The sequence below is a fragment of the Tinamus guttatus genome, unplaced genomic scaffold (assembly GCF_059628265.1).
Source record: "Tinamus guttatus ecotype Peru unplaced genomic scaffold, ASM5962826v1 Tinamus_guttatus_pri_ptg000099l, whole genome shotgun sequence".
NCBI lineage: Eukaryota > Metazoa > Chordata > Aves > Tinamiformes > Tinamidae > Tinamus > Tinamus guttatus.
Window position 1 is genome coordinate 347,480 of NW_028288633.1, and position 18,300 is coordinate 365,779.

The 18,300-nt window shown below is 42.1% G+C and overlaps 1 protein-coding gene across 7 annotated transcripts in view; it reads left to right on the plus strand.

Moving 5' to 3' along the window:
* NRG1 (neuregulin 1) overlaps nucleotides 1-18,300 on the plus strand; it is a 271,321-nt gene that overhangs the window by 222,322 nt on the left and 30,699 nt on the right. For all 7 annotated transcript variants that reach the window (XM_088520830.1, XM_088520825.1, XM_088520823.1 and 4 more), the window contains one exon: nucleotides 16,525-16,654. In XM_088520830.1, the coding sequence (XP_088376956.1) occupies nucleotides 16,525-16,654 (130 nt within the window). The remainder of the gene's footprint in view (nucleotides 1-16,524; nucleotides 16,655-18,300) is intronic.

The window sequence follows — 18,300 nt, forward strand, 5'->3', positions numbered from 1 at the left end:
AAGAATTAAGAGGACATTTAAACCATTCTCCTGTAACTGTGTGACACACCATATCGACAGAAGAATTCATGCCTAAAGGCACCAAAAAGCTGCGCTTCTCTTCCGATCCTATTTTTTGACTTTCCAGATTTCTGCTGTGCAGAAGCTGTGAAAAATAGAAGAGTGAATAAGATCTTCCACTTCTTTCTTCAGCATTTTAGGATCCATATCAGAGAGCAGTTACTTGTCACATTCCCATTCTGTCTGTGATTGGCTTTTCTGTTGGTTGACATGATGCTTGGCAACACGAGGGTAATGTCAAGCCCTCTATATGCTGATATTTACTGCACATGAATTAGGTTTGTTGTGGTGTCCATAACCAAAGAGGTCTGAGACATCAGGATTTGGAGTTCTACTCATTTTTACCTGAAATCCTGCATGGGAGGGCTGGGGCACAGAGTTGCTCATGACCAGCAGGTGTTTGGCAGTTCACTTTCAGTCCTTCAGATCTGCTGAATATTCCAATCAGAATAGACCATGACCCCTGAAATAAGATGTTTTCTTCTCTGAGAAGCCATAAAAAATCTACAAAAGTTATTTTCTTGGTTTGGGAGTGAAGGGGGTAGAAGAGTGTGTTTATACAGCATTAACTCCCAGAGCTTTAATGAAGAACCCAGTCAGGTTCTGCTCTCCTTGTAGTCAATAGAGACATACGTGAAATGTGATTTAGTGATGGGTATGGGGAACACAGGAAAGTGATGTTAGCCCTTAACTACGGCCCTTTCTGACTAAGCCATCCCTTGCTGCTCTGCCTGTTGACCCAGCTTTCAAGAAGCAACATTGGGACCATGGATGTTTGATGGGCCCTGGGACCCTAATCTGCTAGGGATCACAGGGATCCAGTCTCCCAGGTGTGTCTTGCCCACACCTCTCCTCCTGTGCATGTGGGATGGGTTGTTCTTTTCTTTGGATATTGACCAGGGGTGTTAGCAAGGCAGGCAAAGACCAGGGGAGGTATCTGAAGGCAGCAGAATGTGTTCTGCAAATCAGTCTTCCTCTGAGGTCTTTGTCAGTCTGCTTGAGAGGTCTGGCAATGCTGAAGAAACAGATCGTAAAACAGGAGGAGGTGGAGGAGGTGGAGGATGGCTCCAGAGCTCTCTCGTAAGTCTGATTCCCTCTCCAGAGGACTTAAGACTAGAAGGGGATGTCTTACAAGTGTAAAGATTTTCCCTCTATTTGAATTTCCCTGCTGCCACAACCTCCTTCTTCCTTCAGCACTTTGAGGATGTCTCCACAGAGGCATATGAGAACGGGAAGGTAGGTGGAAGATGGAGTTAATCTGTCTCTACTACCTTGTGAGAGGAACGAGTCCATGATGCCGTCTCAGTCACTTTCTCATCTGTCTCTAGCAGCATCACATCTGTTGTATGTGGCAGATGAGCTGCGTACTTCCCTTCAGACTCCAGTGCCTTCAAAGACATCATGAGACCTGGTGTTTTCTGCAGTAGAGGAAACTGAGCCCGGATTTGATCTAATCTGGATTAGCTGCATGCAATCATAAGGAGGGCTTTTTGTGAGCCTGTTAGCAAGTTAGAAGAAGAAACGCTGATTGCAATCAGAACATAAGCCTTCAGATACTCCTGGGAGATTTAGGAATGATTCCTTTTTCCACATTTCAGAGCGTCTGGATGTGCTATGGCTATAAAGTGTCCCTGGTCTCTTTACACTCACGTGTCTTCAGCTTCACCTCCATCAGCTGGAGCTCCGCAGAGCTCAGAAGAAAAGGAGGCAGAAAGAGGAGTAGCTGTTAACATGCTTCACTGCAGCTTTTAAAACATCCTGTTTTCCACCAAGGGCTGATTGGGGCAGGGTCAGCTATTCCAGCTGGGTACCCATACCCTCAAGTGCCCAAACTCACTATCAGCACAGATATTTGAAGTCTGTCACTGCATGACATCAAGGACCTGCAGACTTTTGGCAAGGTGCCATCAAATTTCCCCATCTCACAAATCACAGGGATTTTGCTGAAAGCTGCCGCCCATTTTCACCTCTTTCCTTTCCATCTCTTTCTTGAATGAAAGGCTGAAAAGTTTGTAGCAGATTAATTAAACAAAAGAACTAAGGACCTGACAATCCGTTTGAGTTCAGTGAAAGCTCAGCACTTACGAAAAATTGACTATATGGGATCACATTTTAAGGAAAGAAAAATTCAGGTAGAGACAGAGTTAAGGGGAAGGATGAATTCTATAAGTTTTAAATGAAGTATTATACCCCGCCAAAATATTTTTTCATGACAAGGTACTGATTCTAAAGAGAAATAGCATTTATCCATACTCACGAGCAAGGAGTTGGGCATTGTACATGTTGTGTGTATCCACATGGATAAATATCCACTTGGAAGTGCCATCTTTCATTTAATAAAAGGCAGTAGACAAAACATTTTAAGTTTTCCCAGGGACAAAACAAATAGTCATACATGAAGGATCTAAAGGTCTGAAGTCCTGGGATCCATACACAGATTTTTCTTTCCTATATATGTCTCTTCCTTTTCAGGGGTTTGCTAACCCCTCAGAACAGAAGCAGTTACTGCACAGCAGTCTGCTTTACATATTGGCTGTAAGATTAGTGGCTGAACATGCCAAAAAAAAGCCATGCCAAAATAAAAACAGTGCTACAGACTGCATACAGACCGGGGATGTATTTTTGTTATATGAGTAGAAACCTCCTGAGACTTCAGAGCTGCTCACCACAGCATATCTCCAGGCAGGGATTTTCCAAGACACCCAAAGTTGTGTGGGAATGAGAGCTGGGTCAACCATCTCTTGGTGGACACTGAGGTGCTTTGCAAATGGGATGCATGCGTATTGCACCAAGATTGAGCTTTAAGCACAGTGTCTTGCCTGGGATTTTGTATGAAGTTAGTTACAGCCCAGAGGTTACTTCACTTTACTGTTTAACTGACTAAGAAAGAGATTTTGTTTCTTCAGCTTCTTTACCTCCCTATCTGGAACTAGCTCAGCTAATTTCCTTATTTCCTTGCACTGCACTGCTCATATGTGCCTGTCACTTCCTCCTAATATACTCACTGCCGATAATCAAGAAAGGCCTAAGTAAGGGTTCAGGAAAAGAAGCCCACATACGAGCTGAATCTCTTAATTTCAAGGTGCAAAGCAATGAGTTTATATTGTAAGTTAGCCTGCCAGTATCCTAGTAAAATGGAAAATTTCAAAAACAATTTAAAAGACCTTTTTATGTCAGAATGGGTAGCTGAAGCTTCTCTTCGTGACCCTTTATTTAGCACCAAGGGCATGTTCTGCATCGAGATCTAACCAGACCTCTCTCCAGAGAGCCGGCAGTCTAGGAGAGGAGCCAGGTGCACTAGCAAATGCAGGGGATGCAATTACGGATGGGTCTGGTTACTGTGTCAAACCCTGCTCTGCTCCAAGAACCTCACATGCCTCCGTGGCTCAGCCAGATGACACATTTCCCCCCCTTGATGGGGCGCTTGTCTCCTCCCTATGCTATGTCTCCTCCCTATGCTCCTCTCCTTTGCTATGAAAAGACGGGGACAAGAGGGAGCCCCGCTCCAGGTGCTGGAAGGAAAGTTTTGTGCATGGGCACCTTCGCTTGCAAAACACGTCATGGGCTGTTCCGTGCATTCCCCAACCCACCAGAGAACGATTCTGGAGCCCGGAAATGTCCTTACCTCTCCCCACCACCAAGCCGGGTAGCGGGGCAGGCAGATGGAGGTGGAGATGGCTTCGAACAGGGTGAAGCTGCAGAGCTGTAAGGAGCGCGAGAGGGAAGAAATACAGTGGGAAACACAGCCCAAGGCAGGGAGACTAGACTGCTGGGCTGGCACAGGCTAAAACAAACAGCAAGGGGGGCTGAAAACAGAAAGTGGGGAGGTATTGAGTCCCTGCTGTGACAGCAGGAGCCAGGCTGGGACAACAGGTCTACCCGGGCTCAGCTAGACCATTGTTTTAGGCAGCTGTAATTCTTCTTCAGCCTCTGCAGAAAAAGCCAAGTTAGCAAATTTCAGGCCACAGTAAGGTCACAGATGAAATCCCTGAAACTTGCTTTTTCTCCCCGTTTTATCTTGGTGTGATAACCTTTTCCATTTATTTCTCCAGCGTGACACACTCCACCAGATCACACAGAATATGTGTGAAAGATGGGAGGTAATGAATGGCATCCTGTTCTCACTCATTTATAAAATGTGTCTGCTGTTGACTTTGGGCCAAACTCTGATCTCAGTTACAAGAAGACAGACCCAGGCTAATTCCACTAGGAATTTGCACTATTACATTTAAGCTTGGATTTTAGAAAAGACCATGGACTTTTTAGGTACTCCCATTTTTAGAGGCTTTAATTCAAGACAGCTTTCATGGATTTGCCCAATCTATACAAAAACCAGGCTGATTCAGAAGTCTTAACTTGGCCAAACCAAAGCCTGCAGCAAATTTAGCAAAAAAATATATATATTTTATATAATATTTATACAATATATAATTTATACTATATATATAAAATATAATATATACTTTTTTGAGGAGGAGGAGGAGCTCTCCAGCCACTACACTCCAGCCACCAAATGAGTGAAAATCAAAGGATTTCTGATAGCGTTCCTTAAAGAATCCGTATGAGGTCCCTTCAGACTGGAGTAATTTTTGTTTTCCCTAATGAAAAGTTATGACATACACAGTGTACACTGCGGCCTTCTGATAGATATGCAAAGGATATGCACCAGACAAAGAGATGTATTTTTTTTTTGAAAATATATCTAATAGGGTTTCATAATTATTAATTTCAAAGTTAAAGGAGGAGGGAGAGCTTTTTTACTGATTTTTTACTGAATTTTTCATCATAACTTAGATCAGGATGATAAATGAAATTAACACAGTGACTGTTTCCATACAGAGAAAGCAATGATTGTTAGGATTCCCATTCTTTTCCACAGGGGAAAGAAGAAACTCTAGATTCATCTACTCCTTTTTTGTCTGTTTCCTATCTAGTCCTTAGAAATACTAAATATTCTTCTTAGTTACTATCAAATGATTTCTTGTTTTTTTCTCTAGCTTTGGTTACTCGCTGTTAGGAAGTAAAAGTTAGAAAAGAAAAAAATATTCCTTATGCTTTTGGAAGCCGAAATTATTTAGTATGTTCATCAGGCTTTTTGAACTTGCTTCTGGCATCATAAAATGTATGAAAGCTTTTGTCATTCTAGCATCATCTGTTCATAGATATCTTTCTGATATCCAAATTCTTTTTGATCAACATGAGTAATGAAGGGAGGATCCTGTTCCACAGCAAATTTCCAAAAGACTGCACATAATTAACAGAAAAAAAAGAAAGTGTTCCAGGGAATAGGAGGACTTACTGCTAGAAAATAAATAAATATACTTCACGTTGTTCTTCCTTAATCTGATTTCATTATCTGAAAAGTTTAACATTAGGCAATCCTTTAATCAGACCTGTCATTCACTGATTAAGCTTTTTTTTTATTTTCTCCACTTCAGAATATTCAAGTTAGTCCGATTAAGTATTCTTTATTTACATCCCTAGCTAAAAAGAGGAAGTTTTATCTAGCTGCTCAAATTCATTAATTTTAATGCAGACAATGTCTCAGACTACTTAATTCCAATAACTGTTCTTAGCCCTAGAAGCCCTAATAGAAAACTCAGCTCAAAGGACCACTCATCATTGGTGCATGTAAATAAAAGCAGATAAATCATGAAGAAATGTCAGAAAAGAGAAAGACACATTCCCTCTCTCTCAGTGGGATCATTTTCTCATTTCAGTCTAGTCAAAAGTGACTCCAGCAGATAAATTGTCCTGGCCTGCTTGCCCTTTTCTCTCAAAGCAGGCTCCTTGCACAGTAAAATGCAATTTCATCCCTCTCAGTGAGTTGAGTAAAGGCCATGGAAATTAATGGCACCTACGGGTCATCTCTAAAGTATCAGGGAAGTAAAAGATTGCACAGACGCTATAACTTAGCTCACCACTGGCATACTACCAACAGAAGACACTCATGCCACTAGTTCTAAATCAAAATCCTCCCACATTTCTTTGGTGGCTTCTCTTCCACTAATTGCTGCCATGATATTGCCACCACTAACAACAAAACATATGGCAGCAAGAGGCAAGTTGCATTGGGTAAATGCAGGAAGGGATGAGTGTCTTCTCCAAACCAAAGGCAGCTGCTGTGACAGTATCTTGCATTCAGGTTGTGCATCCTGCTGCCCAAGGTTAAATAAGGTAGATACTTTACTCGGGTTTCAGAGTCAACAAGAAAGCCAAAAAAAAAAAAATCAAGTCAGCTTTGCTTCCCTGCAACAGAATACCTTGAAGAAGGCAAAAATCACTCTGTTTTACCCTGAGATAATCAAACCTCATCTTGCCTTCACTGACCTTCAAACATTTCCCTGTGAAGAAATGTGTCCTTGCAAAAGCTGCACCTAACCTGGATGGGTTTTGGCTGGAATTGGTGTCATTACGTTATGTTCACGGTTTGCTTTACTCTGGACCAAGTGGCCAGGATCCTTTGAAAGCAGTATTTAAAGGCAGTTTTGGAGGAGATTGCACTGTGTTTCCCAGGCTCCAGAAAAATGCTGTTGCACTGCTTCTTATACTCAGTTCTAGCATAATCTCCGCAGCATTTGGTTTCTTTCTTAAAGCAGCATCATAGCTTTAACATGAAAGGAAAAAGGAAAGCCTAACCCTCTATGTTGCACTGGGAAGATTTAAAATGCAAATCATAAAGGCTCAAAAGCAACAAATGGATAAAAACACCCGGAGAGGACTTTTTTATATATGTCTTGCAGTTCTCTTTCTAAACTAATCTCAGGATTTTGAAGGCTTGACTCAGGGTTTCTAAATGTCTCAGGCCATCAATCTTATTGTTTTAGCTCACAAGACAATATTTTTAAATGAATAAACGCTAAGCCCCTATCTTCCATAACTTCTGGAGAGCTCCCTCACTGATACTATCAAGCTTGCCTGAAACATTGACCCTGAGCTCCTGGGAGTTCTCCTTTTGACTGTTTTTGGTTATACAGTTATCTTGTCCCAGAGATCTTCAGGAATTTCATTTTATTTCTAACTTTACCATAAACATGGGAAGGACTGAAGCGTCTACCCAGTAATCACAGTATGTGAAGGACATTATGCTTTTGGATGGAAGCCATATCCAGCTTCTCTGAGCTGATACGTACAAATCTTTCCCAGAGGTTTTCTTTTAGGCTTTATTAAATTACTAGCTGAGACTCAGGAAATAATATTATCAAGCCAGAAATATCACCAGGCCAAGTGGTCTGCTCTGTTGGTTGGTGGAGAGCGGTTTCCTCCAACACCTTCAGGAGGCAACAACAGTGCAGTCTCAAGGATCTCATTAGAAGAGGTGTTTGCTTGGAGGTGCATCCATGGCACTGTCAGATGGATGCAGTGGTTGAGAGACCATAACGAGTCAGCTTGCAGACTCTAAGGTGGAAAAAACCCTCCAAAAGCCTTGCTAATGCAAAAGTGTCTTTATTCTAATATAGGTGGGCTCCAGAGCTAGTGGAGCTGGCAAAAATTCATTGATAGGGGCCACAGGCATGCATGTTTTTCTGTGATGCATCTGAAATACAAGCCAAATATAGAGTAAAAAAAGAAAAAAGAAAGAAAAATAAAGAGATCTAGGGAACCCCTTGTACAGCTTAAAGGTAATGAGGTTAAACTGCTCTCTTTTGACCCTTCACACTCACCCCTTTTGCATATGTGTGTCTGCACGTATCCGTGTGCTTGACTGACTCCTTTAGCACAGCAATTGCTAGGAATCTGTTAGCATTTCATTATAAATCTGATTTCTGACAGATTTATACCCAGACTGTAGAAATTAACTGCTGAAGGAAATGTACCATTTAGTCTCAACATGAACACATTTTATTTTTCTACGTGGTTGCGTTTCTTTTTCTTACCAGGCTTTTTTTAGAGTGTGGAAAAACAGCATTGTGGTTGTCTTATTGTACTTTTTTTAAAATGAAAAGAATCCCAGCATCTTTGTAAACATGTGAAAACTGTCTGACACAGCAACATGCTCCTAGAATATCCGTCTCTGTTTTTGTTTTTGTTTTTTTCTAAAAGCAGGTACTGAATAAATATCAGCTACTATAACAGCACATTAACAGAACTTCAGTGAAGAAATAGCAGGTTAATAGAATAAGATTGGAAGATGAATAAAATTAAGGACCGGAACAATCAGTGCCATTGCAGTATAGATACTACTGTTCATTTTTTCAAGGCCTGGTTGATTAATTGATAGTAATTAAATACAGTGTATAATACAGTAAATGATAGTCATTCAGTACAGTATCACATATTGATATCACATACTATATATCTCTAGAGTAAATGATAGTGATTAAGGACAATATCCTATTTGTCCCACAGTAACCTGAAGTTTTGCCATAGAGCATTGTGAGCCCTACATGAAGCATTGCCTTGTGCTACACACATACGTACACTTTTTTATTGCAGATTTCAATCCTGTGAAATAGTTCATTCCCATGCTATTTCTTGAAGGGAACTTGTCCCATGTGGCACAAAACTAGTTCTGGTGCCAGTCTCAGAAGAGCCCAGAAACAACATGGTGCTTATAGTTAAACTCTTTTAAGACCAGTCAGTCCAAAATCTTTTCAATTTTTTCTAGTCAGACACACTTTCCAGGCCTCTGCCATACACTAGTGTGTTGTCCCTGTGTATCATTTCATATGCATTCATTTTCAAACAGCATTATCTACTGCTTGTATCTCAAAAGTTGCTGTGAACTGCAAAACATCTTTTAAAATTGGGGGTTTGGAAATCTCTGCTGGCATGCAAACTGACGAATCAAACCGAGCATCAGTGCATCCAGAGGAAAGGTGTTTTCAGATAAACGTTCTTTATTTATCCTCCATGTGCATCAGTCTTAAAGGAGTCCCTTTTGGGTAGTGCTTGTTGTCGTAGTTATCAAGGAGACACCTCTGTACTTACCTAGGTATCTCTGAGCAACCTTTTGTGTTTTCTGAGCAAAGCAGCTTTCACCATGTCTTTGACTCTGAAATGGGGGTGCGTTGGGTACGTTTCTATGCCTGTCTGTGCTTCAAAGGGAGCCCCAAGAGTTACTGTTATGTGAGAGGAGCCACAGTCTGCTGCCCTGCTCTTCCTCACCACCAAGGGACCCTAGGGTGATTGAAAAGAATGAGCTGTAGTTGCCTCGGAGCCAGAACATCCCTTTCAAGCCTCAAATCCCCAGTGACCTCTTTGCACAGTCATGTCCATGAAGCAGAAGGCACCCGAGGATGCAGAAGGAAGCTTTCTATGCTTTGTGGCCAGGGTAGGGACAGGGGAGATATCTGTCCTCGATGCCTTTGAAGATACACATCAAAATCATGTTTCACTATGGAATTAGTAAACTGGTAGATTATTTTCCCTGCACGAAGTATGCAATAGGAGCCAAATTCATGCCTGCTCAGGAACCTTAATCTGGACAGTCTGAGCTGCCTAGGGAAAGGTTGTAAGCACTGCTACTTGTTCTTTCAAAGCTATTTAACCTGAGATGTTTCTTTGGACAATTTTTGCTTTTAACCAGGCAAAACAGTGAAGACATTGTGCTTAAATACATCGTGCTTCAGCAAAACTCTTTAAAGACAGCAAGAAAAAAGAATGGAAGTCAAGGTGACTTTAAGCAAGTAATTGAGTGTTTTATTCTACTTGAATGGGCTTTAAAAGCTCAGCTTTAATTTTTTTCTTGCAAAAATGCTTTTTCTGAAGTAGGGGTCCTGACAATACAGGATTATCATGTAGATTTTATCTAAAATATAATTTGAAACAGAAAGCTTGCATTCTTATTTATTTTTCATAAGCCAGTGAATAGTCTTTATTATTTAGCGTAAGGACACACTCTCCCTGTATCTCAGTGAGCGGACAGCATTAAAGCAGTGAAGAGATTTTGGCTTTATGTGCAGAAGCATAATGCATACTTGGAATTCATAAAAATAACCCTTCAGATAATAATTTTTAAAAAGGAACAATAATAGATTTTATCTCTCCATATTGTAAGAGTGTGGAAGTTCTTCAATAGCCCATGCAATAAGCAAATAGGTTCATTAATACTCCCATGCCCATCAAGGCAAACTAGTACCAGGCTGAACCTGGGATATAACCCTCTGCTACAGTGATCTTCAGGAATATTAAGACTGCCTCGGTCCTGAGCTGAGACAATCATGAGGCTGCAGCTAACAATGGTTAGATGTTTTTTTATCCCGTTTTATTTTATTCTGGTGACTGTGATTTACAGCGTAGGCGAGCCATGTGTCTGGCCCTCACAGAAAATATCAGATAGGGCTTGGAGCAGGGAAGAATTCAGCGTTTCATCCCAGAGAACAGCACTGTAAGTGCTGTGGTACTGGCTGTCATGAGGAGCTCACTGTGGTGTTGTCTTAATGACATTGCACGTGGGCAGTTGGCAGGGTCCTAAAATAGTGGTAGAGGGGCTGTAAGACCCAGATGAGAAAGGTCATCCAAATGGAACGCATCCTACCAAATACATCACGAGTTGCTTCATGCCTTGCTCTTGTTATAAATTTCCAGCCCAATGGGTTTTTCACGTTGCCCTCCTGCAGATACATCAGGGAAAGGAGCAGGGTGCAGCTTCCAAGGCAATAAGAGCCAGGGACATTTTACCACAGGGTAGTGGCAACCCAGGGTGTTCCTCAAGATGGGATCTTCTCCACTGCAGCAATAGCCTCCCCTTTGTCCTTGTTTCACCACAGTTGCATTCAGATCCTTACCCAATTTATCAGGCCCCCAGTTATTTGAGTCCCCCAATAGTAAAGCTGCTTCTCTGTCTGGTTGGGTGGCATTTTAACATTCCTGCCTTTGGATCCTTTTTTTTTTTTTTTTTTTTTTTTTTTCCTGCACTGGATCCTTCTGCACATACTTCCTCTGTGTCCCCTTTCCTCTGTTTTTTGTTTTCCTTTTTGCTGACCCTCTGCTTATTTTTCCTGCCGGTACCCTCTAACCTGTTTTCTGCCTTCTGTTTTGCCATTCACCTCTCCCCTCTCTCGGTGGGGAATGTTTTCTAAAGGCCTTTCCAGAGTTTCTGCAGAGGCTTATCATATTTCATGGCTTCTTCCTGTCACCCTAACGTGAAAGCTGACATCTTTCGAGGCAAAGGGAGAGTGTCCTTCGTCTGGAACCTGCATTGCAGCCAGGTCTGTCTGGGCACCCATCTACTCTTCCACATCCCTCCTTCCCTCCTTTTTTTCCCCAAATGCTTGTTCATGCTAGCAAGCAGCTGCTAGGAAGGAGGTAAACCCACATTTCACCTGATGTTTTGGTAATTGCATTTCCTCACGAGCAGCCTGTGAGCTGTGTGTGTCTCTCTCCATCTCTCCTCCCACCATCAAAAGTGAATGAAGCAAAAATCTGCTCCTGGTCGGGCTGCCTTTAGCCGGTGTCACCTCTCGACCCTCCATGGTGAGCCAGATGCTGTGCAGGTCTTGCCACCACGCGCCTGCCAACTGGGTCAGTCTGTTGGTGTATCAGGGAGGAAGCGATCTGGCGCGGTGAACTAAGTGTCTGTCTTTTGCTTTTTGTTTTTGCCATTTTTTTTTCTTTTGCTTTGCTTTGCTGAGCTTGGATTAGTGAGGGGAAACCTCCACTGACTCCATGTCATAGAGGGAAGCGGGACACGCTGCCTTGGTTCAGCGAGAGTTTATGCACACTCAATCTTTCCTGAAGTTTCTATCTTGTAGACCCAGTGGTTTCCTGTTTCCTTCTTGCTGGCCCTGATCTCTGTAGAGATAGTGCCAGAGCAGGAGAGTATTGTCTTAAAGCCAAAGAATAATTCTTCTAACTTGTTAGTACTCGATTCAAGTTTATGGCAGAACAGGAGGCTCCTTAAATGGCCTTCTCATACGAAGGTCGCAGGAATCTTTCACATTGCATGTTTGTGAGGGCTCTACCTGAAAGCATGCATACCTAGACTGAACAGCCAATTATTCGAATTGCGCCACCAAAGCAATGCAAAAAAAAACTGTGAGCAACCCAGTGAAATAGACCATAAATGCCTGCTATAGGATTTGAGATTTTTTTCTCAAGGTTTTGTTGTTGCTGATTTTAAGCACTTGGTATGTTCAGAGCTTATGGATGCAGTTCCTATTCTGGAACCATCAAGCATGAAGGACATGAAATATGTCCGTCTACAGGCCTGATAAAATGGACATTTCTCCCTGTTCAGAGAGGACCAGCCAACCACTCTTGGTTTTGGCTTTTGTTCTCATGAAAAACAGTTATATAACCTGCAGGCGCAGGTGCCTCTCCACACCTGGTCAGCAAGTTAGCTTCATCAGGGAAGTCAGAGTGAGCTGGAAGAGCCCCGTACTCAATGGGGTAAGAATGTAGATGGCATAAGTCAGACACAGACGGAGTAAGTGCCATAGCCAAGGTCCCAAAGGAAATGAGTCTACCTCGCAGGTCAGGACTGGATGGTTCTTTAAAATACCCATGAGCAAGTCAGTAGGGAATGAGCTTGTGCCTTTGAAGGCATGAATGAGCTTCAGGCACAGGAATGTACAGTCAGGAAAGCCAGTTCTCTTTCTTTGCACCAAAGGGGACTTGAAAGGTCTCCATCCAAATGGCACACACTTATGTCCTGTGTGTGGGCCTTCTGGTGAGAACAACAAACTTTCCTTCACGTTGCAGCTGCCACTGGATTGTGCCTGCTTTTAGTTTTTAGCATCTTGCTAGTCACCTTGCGTGGCTGTGAGCATGTCCTCTGATTTTACACCAGCGTTTGCAGAAACTCAGTTCAAAGAGACACAGATACTCTTTAGTTTAGGTTGCAAAGCCCATCCCTTGCAGTCCCTACCCACAGATCCCACAGGAGTCTTCTCAGCAGACTGACTCACTGTTCAGGGCCTGAGAGCTGTAGCTGCTGCACCTCAAAGGTTTCTTTCAGAAAGCAAGAGCGAGAAAGAGATGCATTTCCCTGTTTCAGGACAAGAAAGGGTCAGAGATCCCGCAGGTAAGATCAGAATTGCTATGGCTGCCTGGGAAGAGATGGTCTTAAGGGAGTTTTACAGTGGTAATTGATATTTTAGTGAGTAGTGTTTGAGATATGCTAATAACTCCTATTCCTATCTTTTCTTAAAATAGGAACTGTCTTTCACTGCCACACGAATTTTTGTATTAGTAGGCACTTTTTTCATGCTACCTGCAGTTGCTTGTTAGAGAACTGGGGCTTCTGGATACAGAAAAGTAAAAAAAAAGGAAGTGGGGCATGCAGAGTTTTTGAATGTCAACTTATGCATGACATCAAATTGCATTATAGCATGTGATTTATCCTTTCAGTATGTTAGGGGTTTAGTATAGGAATCCCAAACATGCCAGCTTTCCTGTGCTATGCTTGTAGAGCTGAAGGAGATATTACAGAAGAAAAAGGGGGTAAAAATTTTGGTTAGATGGATAAAGAGCAATGCAGAGATACTCTGCCTACAGCTGTGCTTTACCTCACCACTGCTGTTCATTCCCACTATACATCCTCCTATCTCCCCTCTGCGAGAGAAGTATGGAAAAACAGTGTTTTGGGGCTAGTTATGGACTGAGTGAAATGGGCTCTGATGAACACCTGCTCTCAAACACCACATTTCTTCCGTTATGTGGCCTTGACGGAAACCCAAAACCACAGTTAGTGTTTCTTGTATTTAATTTGCAAAAGAGACTTACAGTGCATAGAATGAATGCTGGCCTCAGGCCATAAAAACTATGCATCTTTTGCGAAGAAAAACTAATACCAGAATTAACTCACTGGAGACTTTTTTCCTTCCCCCTGCCCCGTGCAGTTTACAAAGCTCAGACAGACTGGGAGTGCAGTGCCAGTAACGCAGAGAAAATTCTCATGCAAGATTTATAGGACAGTTTTGAACAGGAGATGCCAAAAATGGAGGAAAGGGGCACTCCTCACAAATATGCATAAAGCCCTCATATAACGGGATTTCGCTGAGAGCTACAGATTATTCCCATCTCTAGCAATCAGTTCAGAGCAATTGCTGCTATCCGAAGCTCGCTTACATCAGCTGGGAAATAATTGTTACTTTGAAACTCCATGGTGATCTGCTTTTGATTGAGCTGCTGCTTAACGGAAAGGCAGTAAGCAAGAAGACCAAAACAATTACAGATTGCTACAAACCCAGTTGTTACTACAGATACCTTTATAACTCAATTTAAAACATTCCATTAGCCAGCATGCTGGTAATATGCTTTTTCTGGCAGAAACTCAGCAGACGTTATTGCTTTCTTTCTCTTCTCCCTCCCAAATTAATGCATTAGCTTTCTGAGCTATAGGACATCCTCAGCCCACAGGATTTGCTGCAGGAAGAGGTCTTTTAATGAGGTAAAAGCAGAGGATCTTAGGGATGGTAAGTAGTAAGGATATCAGCAAAGGCGAGCTTAAAAGTGAGGTTACCTAGTAGGACTCACCAATGCTTCAAAGAACATATTTATATAGATGGGATTCACTGACTCAACTTTTTAGGATATATTATGTCGTAGGCTTGTGCCCTAAGGCAGGTGTTAATCTGATGACCTACAAGCTACTGATATTTTAGGTCAGTCAAGAAGGCAAGCCTCCTCTAGAAGGCAAGTAACCCCATCTTAGGAGTAGTGTTGAGGATGGCAGTCCAGTTACATGAAGTTCAGACCACCCTTCACCCCAAAAGCTGATGGCAACCCCTTGTCTGGCCTTTTGTCCACACTGGGTACAAAGTCCTGTTTGAACCAGGGCTAGCTGGAAGAGGGTCAGACTACTTTTAAAACATGACCCCTCTTCCTGTGTCTAGACAAGGCATAAATTTATTCCAGTCTGAGAGGTTATAACTCATGGTTTGAGGGGCCAGGAGAAAGGAGTGAGTTATTACGAGGAATTAGTACTCTGTGTTTGCATTTCATTAACGCGTAGAGGCCCCAGTCAGGATCAGGATCTGGTGAGACATGACTCAATGAGTGGTGGGAATTCGGGGGTGGACCTTGAGTTTTGGAAAAAGCTGGAGGAGTGATTTTCTTGGCTTGTTGCAGGAGGGCAAACAAGACATGATGGAAGAATGAAAAAGAAGTTGGCATGCTAGTGATCCTTGCAAAATACGGAAGGAATCTGAGAGGCATGTTAGCGGTACAGATGGATGGGATTTTGATGGAGCAAAGTTGGAGGAAGATAGTTCAAACCATTCTGAAAATGGTGTCAGCCAACGTGTCCCATTTTCCCAAACAGTTTGAGCTAGAAATGCAGTAAGTTGATGGGAAACACATGAAAATCAAATGCAACTGGGACTACCTCATCTATATCCTCAGAAAGAAGAATTTGAAATGTATAGGTTGCATTTGTTAATACATGATTTGGAGAAAAGGTTGTTTTGTTTGGATTCGATTTGTGCAACAAATGGTAGAGAAAAATCATGCTTTGCTTATTATAAATGCGTCCTTTGGGTGCTTTTCTGTTAGAAAAGGCTTTGACTATCAGAGACTTTTTGTGTGCATGCTTTCAACTTTCTAATCATCTCTTGTGGAATTGGTCAGTAGACAGGCCAAATGTTCTGCTTCATCTTCCACGAAAAAAAGATATTATTTGTTCATCATGGTAATGAAACATCTTAGTCCTTCTGCATGCTTGAATTGGCTTTCCAAAGACCATAAGGGCACCATCTTTCCTTTTTAAAGACACTTCACTTAGTTTTAGCCACTCAAGAATTAGGGGCGTATTCTCATCAACTTAAGCTTGCCCTATGCTCAGCCTTGAGATGAACGTGATGGTGGCAGCTCTGGGGCACAGGACGGGTCAGTGCCCTGTCCCGTGTCCTTTCCCTTCCTTACACAGAGTCAAACCAAAGCATGAGCACCTCTGTGCCAGGCCATCTGAAAGCAAAGGGGAAGGCATGTTATCTCCTCACCTACCCCCTGCTATGGAGAAAGGCAGTGGCTGGAGAGAGGATGCGGTGTTGGGTCACCAAGTTTAGCATCTCTGAAAAACACCTACTCCGTAGCAACGCCAGAAAGCCACCTGGTCCAGGGCCCCGTTTTATTAGGCACTCGGCAGGCACTGCAGCCAAAGCGCTCTGCAGTCTGTAATGAAGCTCGCACACACAAAATGAATCTTTCCTTGAATGATGAAGACAACTTAAGTGACTGAACCTAAATTACACCACCCTTTTAATGAAATACACCTGAGCATGACAGAGGTTTCAGGTTACTTCATGGACTGGGGATAGGGGAAGCCTCTCTTTCTTGCAGGCTGGGTGTGGGGTAGCGTATCTCCAAGGTGCACATTTATGTTCCACTCCCTGCGCTGGACAACAAAATACAGTGTTCGGTATTTAATGCTGGCAGTAACAGCTGACAGGTTGCTCACAGGACTTGCCAGATCCTGGCCCAAACCTTTCCACTTGCACATGCATGCTTTAAAATTCAAAATGACTCAGGAAGGAAAATTTCAACCATTCTGATCTGTATTGTCTCTCTTGTCTTTTCCAGCCACTTCTACGTCTACAACTGGGACAAGTCATCTCACAAAATGTGACGTAAAGCAGAAAGCCTTCTGTGTAAATGGGGGAGAGTGTTACATGGTTAAGGATCTCCCAAACCCCCCAAGATACCTGTGCAGGTAAGAAATCCGGTTTGCCTAATTTGGAGCCATGATGTTTCATAAGCGCTTTCTTTTTAAAAGGAACACATCAGAAATTTCATTTTCCAGATTTAATGCATATTTCTTCCTTCTTAAGTATGTGGATATGAAAATAATCCTACTAGAAATGACCTCCATGTTGTATGTATTATGCACAGCAGAGGTGAACCCACAAATCTTTCCATGAGAAAAATGGGACAATGAGGTCTGTTGGTGTCTATATCGCATAAAGTAACATGTATTAAGCCTTAAGTTTGAAAAAAAGTGAAACAGATACTGTAAACTAAATATACATTAAATAGGAAAAAAAAAGTTGAAATAACTGTTTTGGAAACTTATCTTTTATACAGGAAAAACTGTGGTTATGTTTATTATCTGCTCTAGTAACTAATTTTCTGCTTTCCGGTAAGACTAGATTCACAACTGGAGTCATTACGGTTGTGTTAAATGCATAAAAACCAATGCTTGTCATGCTAATTGATGGAGACTACCATTTCATACACGGATCTTGATTCAAGAAGTCATATAAACACACATTTATATGAAAATGAGTGTCCGTGCACCTTCCTCAAATCTTGCCCTGCTCAGTAGCAGGCTGTTGGAACAGACTACTCTTTTGCAGAAGAGACATTGAGAACTGAGACACTGGAGTGTGTATTCCCTCACTGCTAGCACATTATATTACATATACTTCTGATGCTGGACTGGGCTCAGCAAGTTAGTGCCTCTCTCCAGCTTAAAAGGGAGCTCAGAATGTGGCATGTTCAGAAATGTTCTTGGGACCTAGTGGGGCTCATCTGAAAGGAGTCACCTGTGTGAGGGTCTGCTGCAAGAGGTGGTGGTCAGCAGAGAAAGCAGTCCTCTGTAACTGCATAGATTTACAGTCTTCTAAGAGTAAAAATCAAATGCTGGCAATTGCAAAACTGACTCTGAGAGGCGAGAAGGAGAAAGGTCTTTGATGGTTTCATTAGGGCATGAAGACACAGAGTACACTGCTCTGGTTTTGATCACAAAAAGGCACAATGTTCTGCTCTACTTGTGTATTTTTTTTACTGTAATTGTAGGATCTTACCTGTAATTTGTGAGGTCTGTTTCACTTTATACTTTCCCAGACTACTCTGCTGCCGAAATCATGAATATTTTATTCATTTAAGAATCATTTTTACCTAAATTGAATATGGAAAAGTTACTGACTCTTATGGGTTGGATTTTGGTGGGGGAGGAGGAGAAAGAAAGAGAAAAGAGTTGTGTTAAATTTACATGCTCTTTTCAACCCATGAGTACAAGATGAGCAGTTTCATACAGCTCTCCCAGGCATGTACCAGAGCCTGCCTGCCTGTTTCCATTTCCAGTCCAAAAACCACTCAGATCACCTCAGAACGACAGAGACGAGTATATAGCAGCATTCCTACTAATTGGTGCTGCCTTGACAGCTCCAGAGCTACTCTTTTTGTTCACTGTGTTATGGGATTTTTTTAAAAAATGCAGGATCTGACAGAATTTGCTCTTTGATGTTATAATTTGACTAATTCTTTACAATGAAATGATTCACAAACACTTGAATGGAAACTTTTTTTTTGGTAGACAAGAAGTAGCCTTTAAATCTAGGTTGGAAGTTGGAAAAA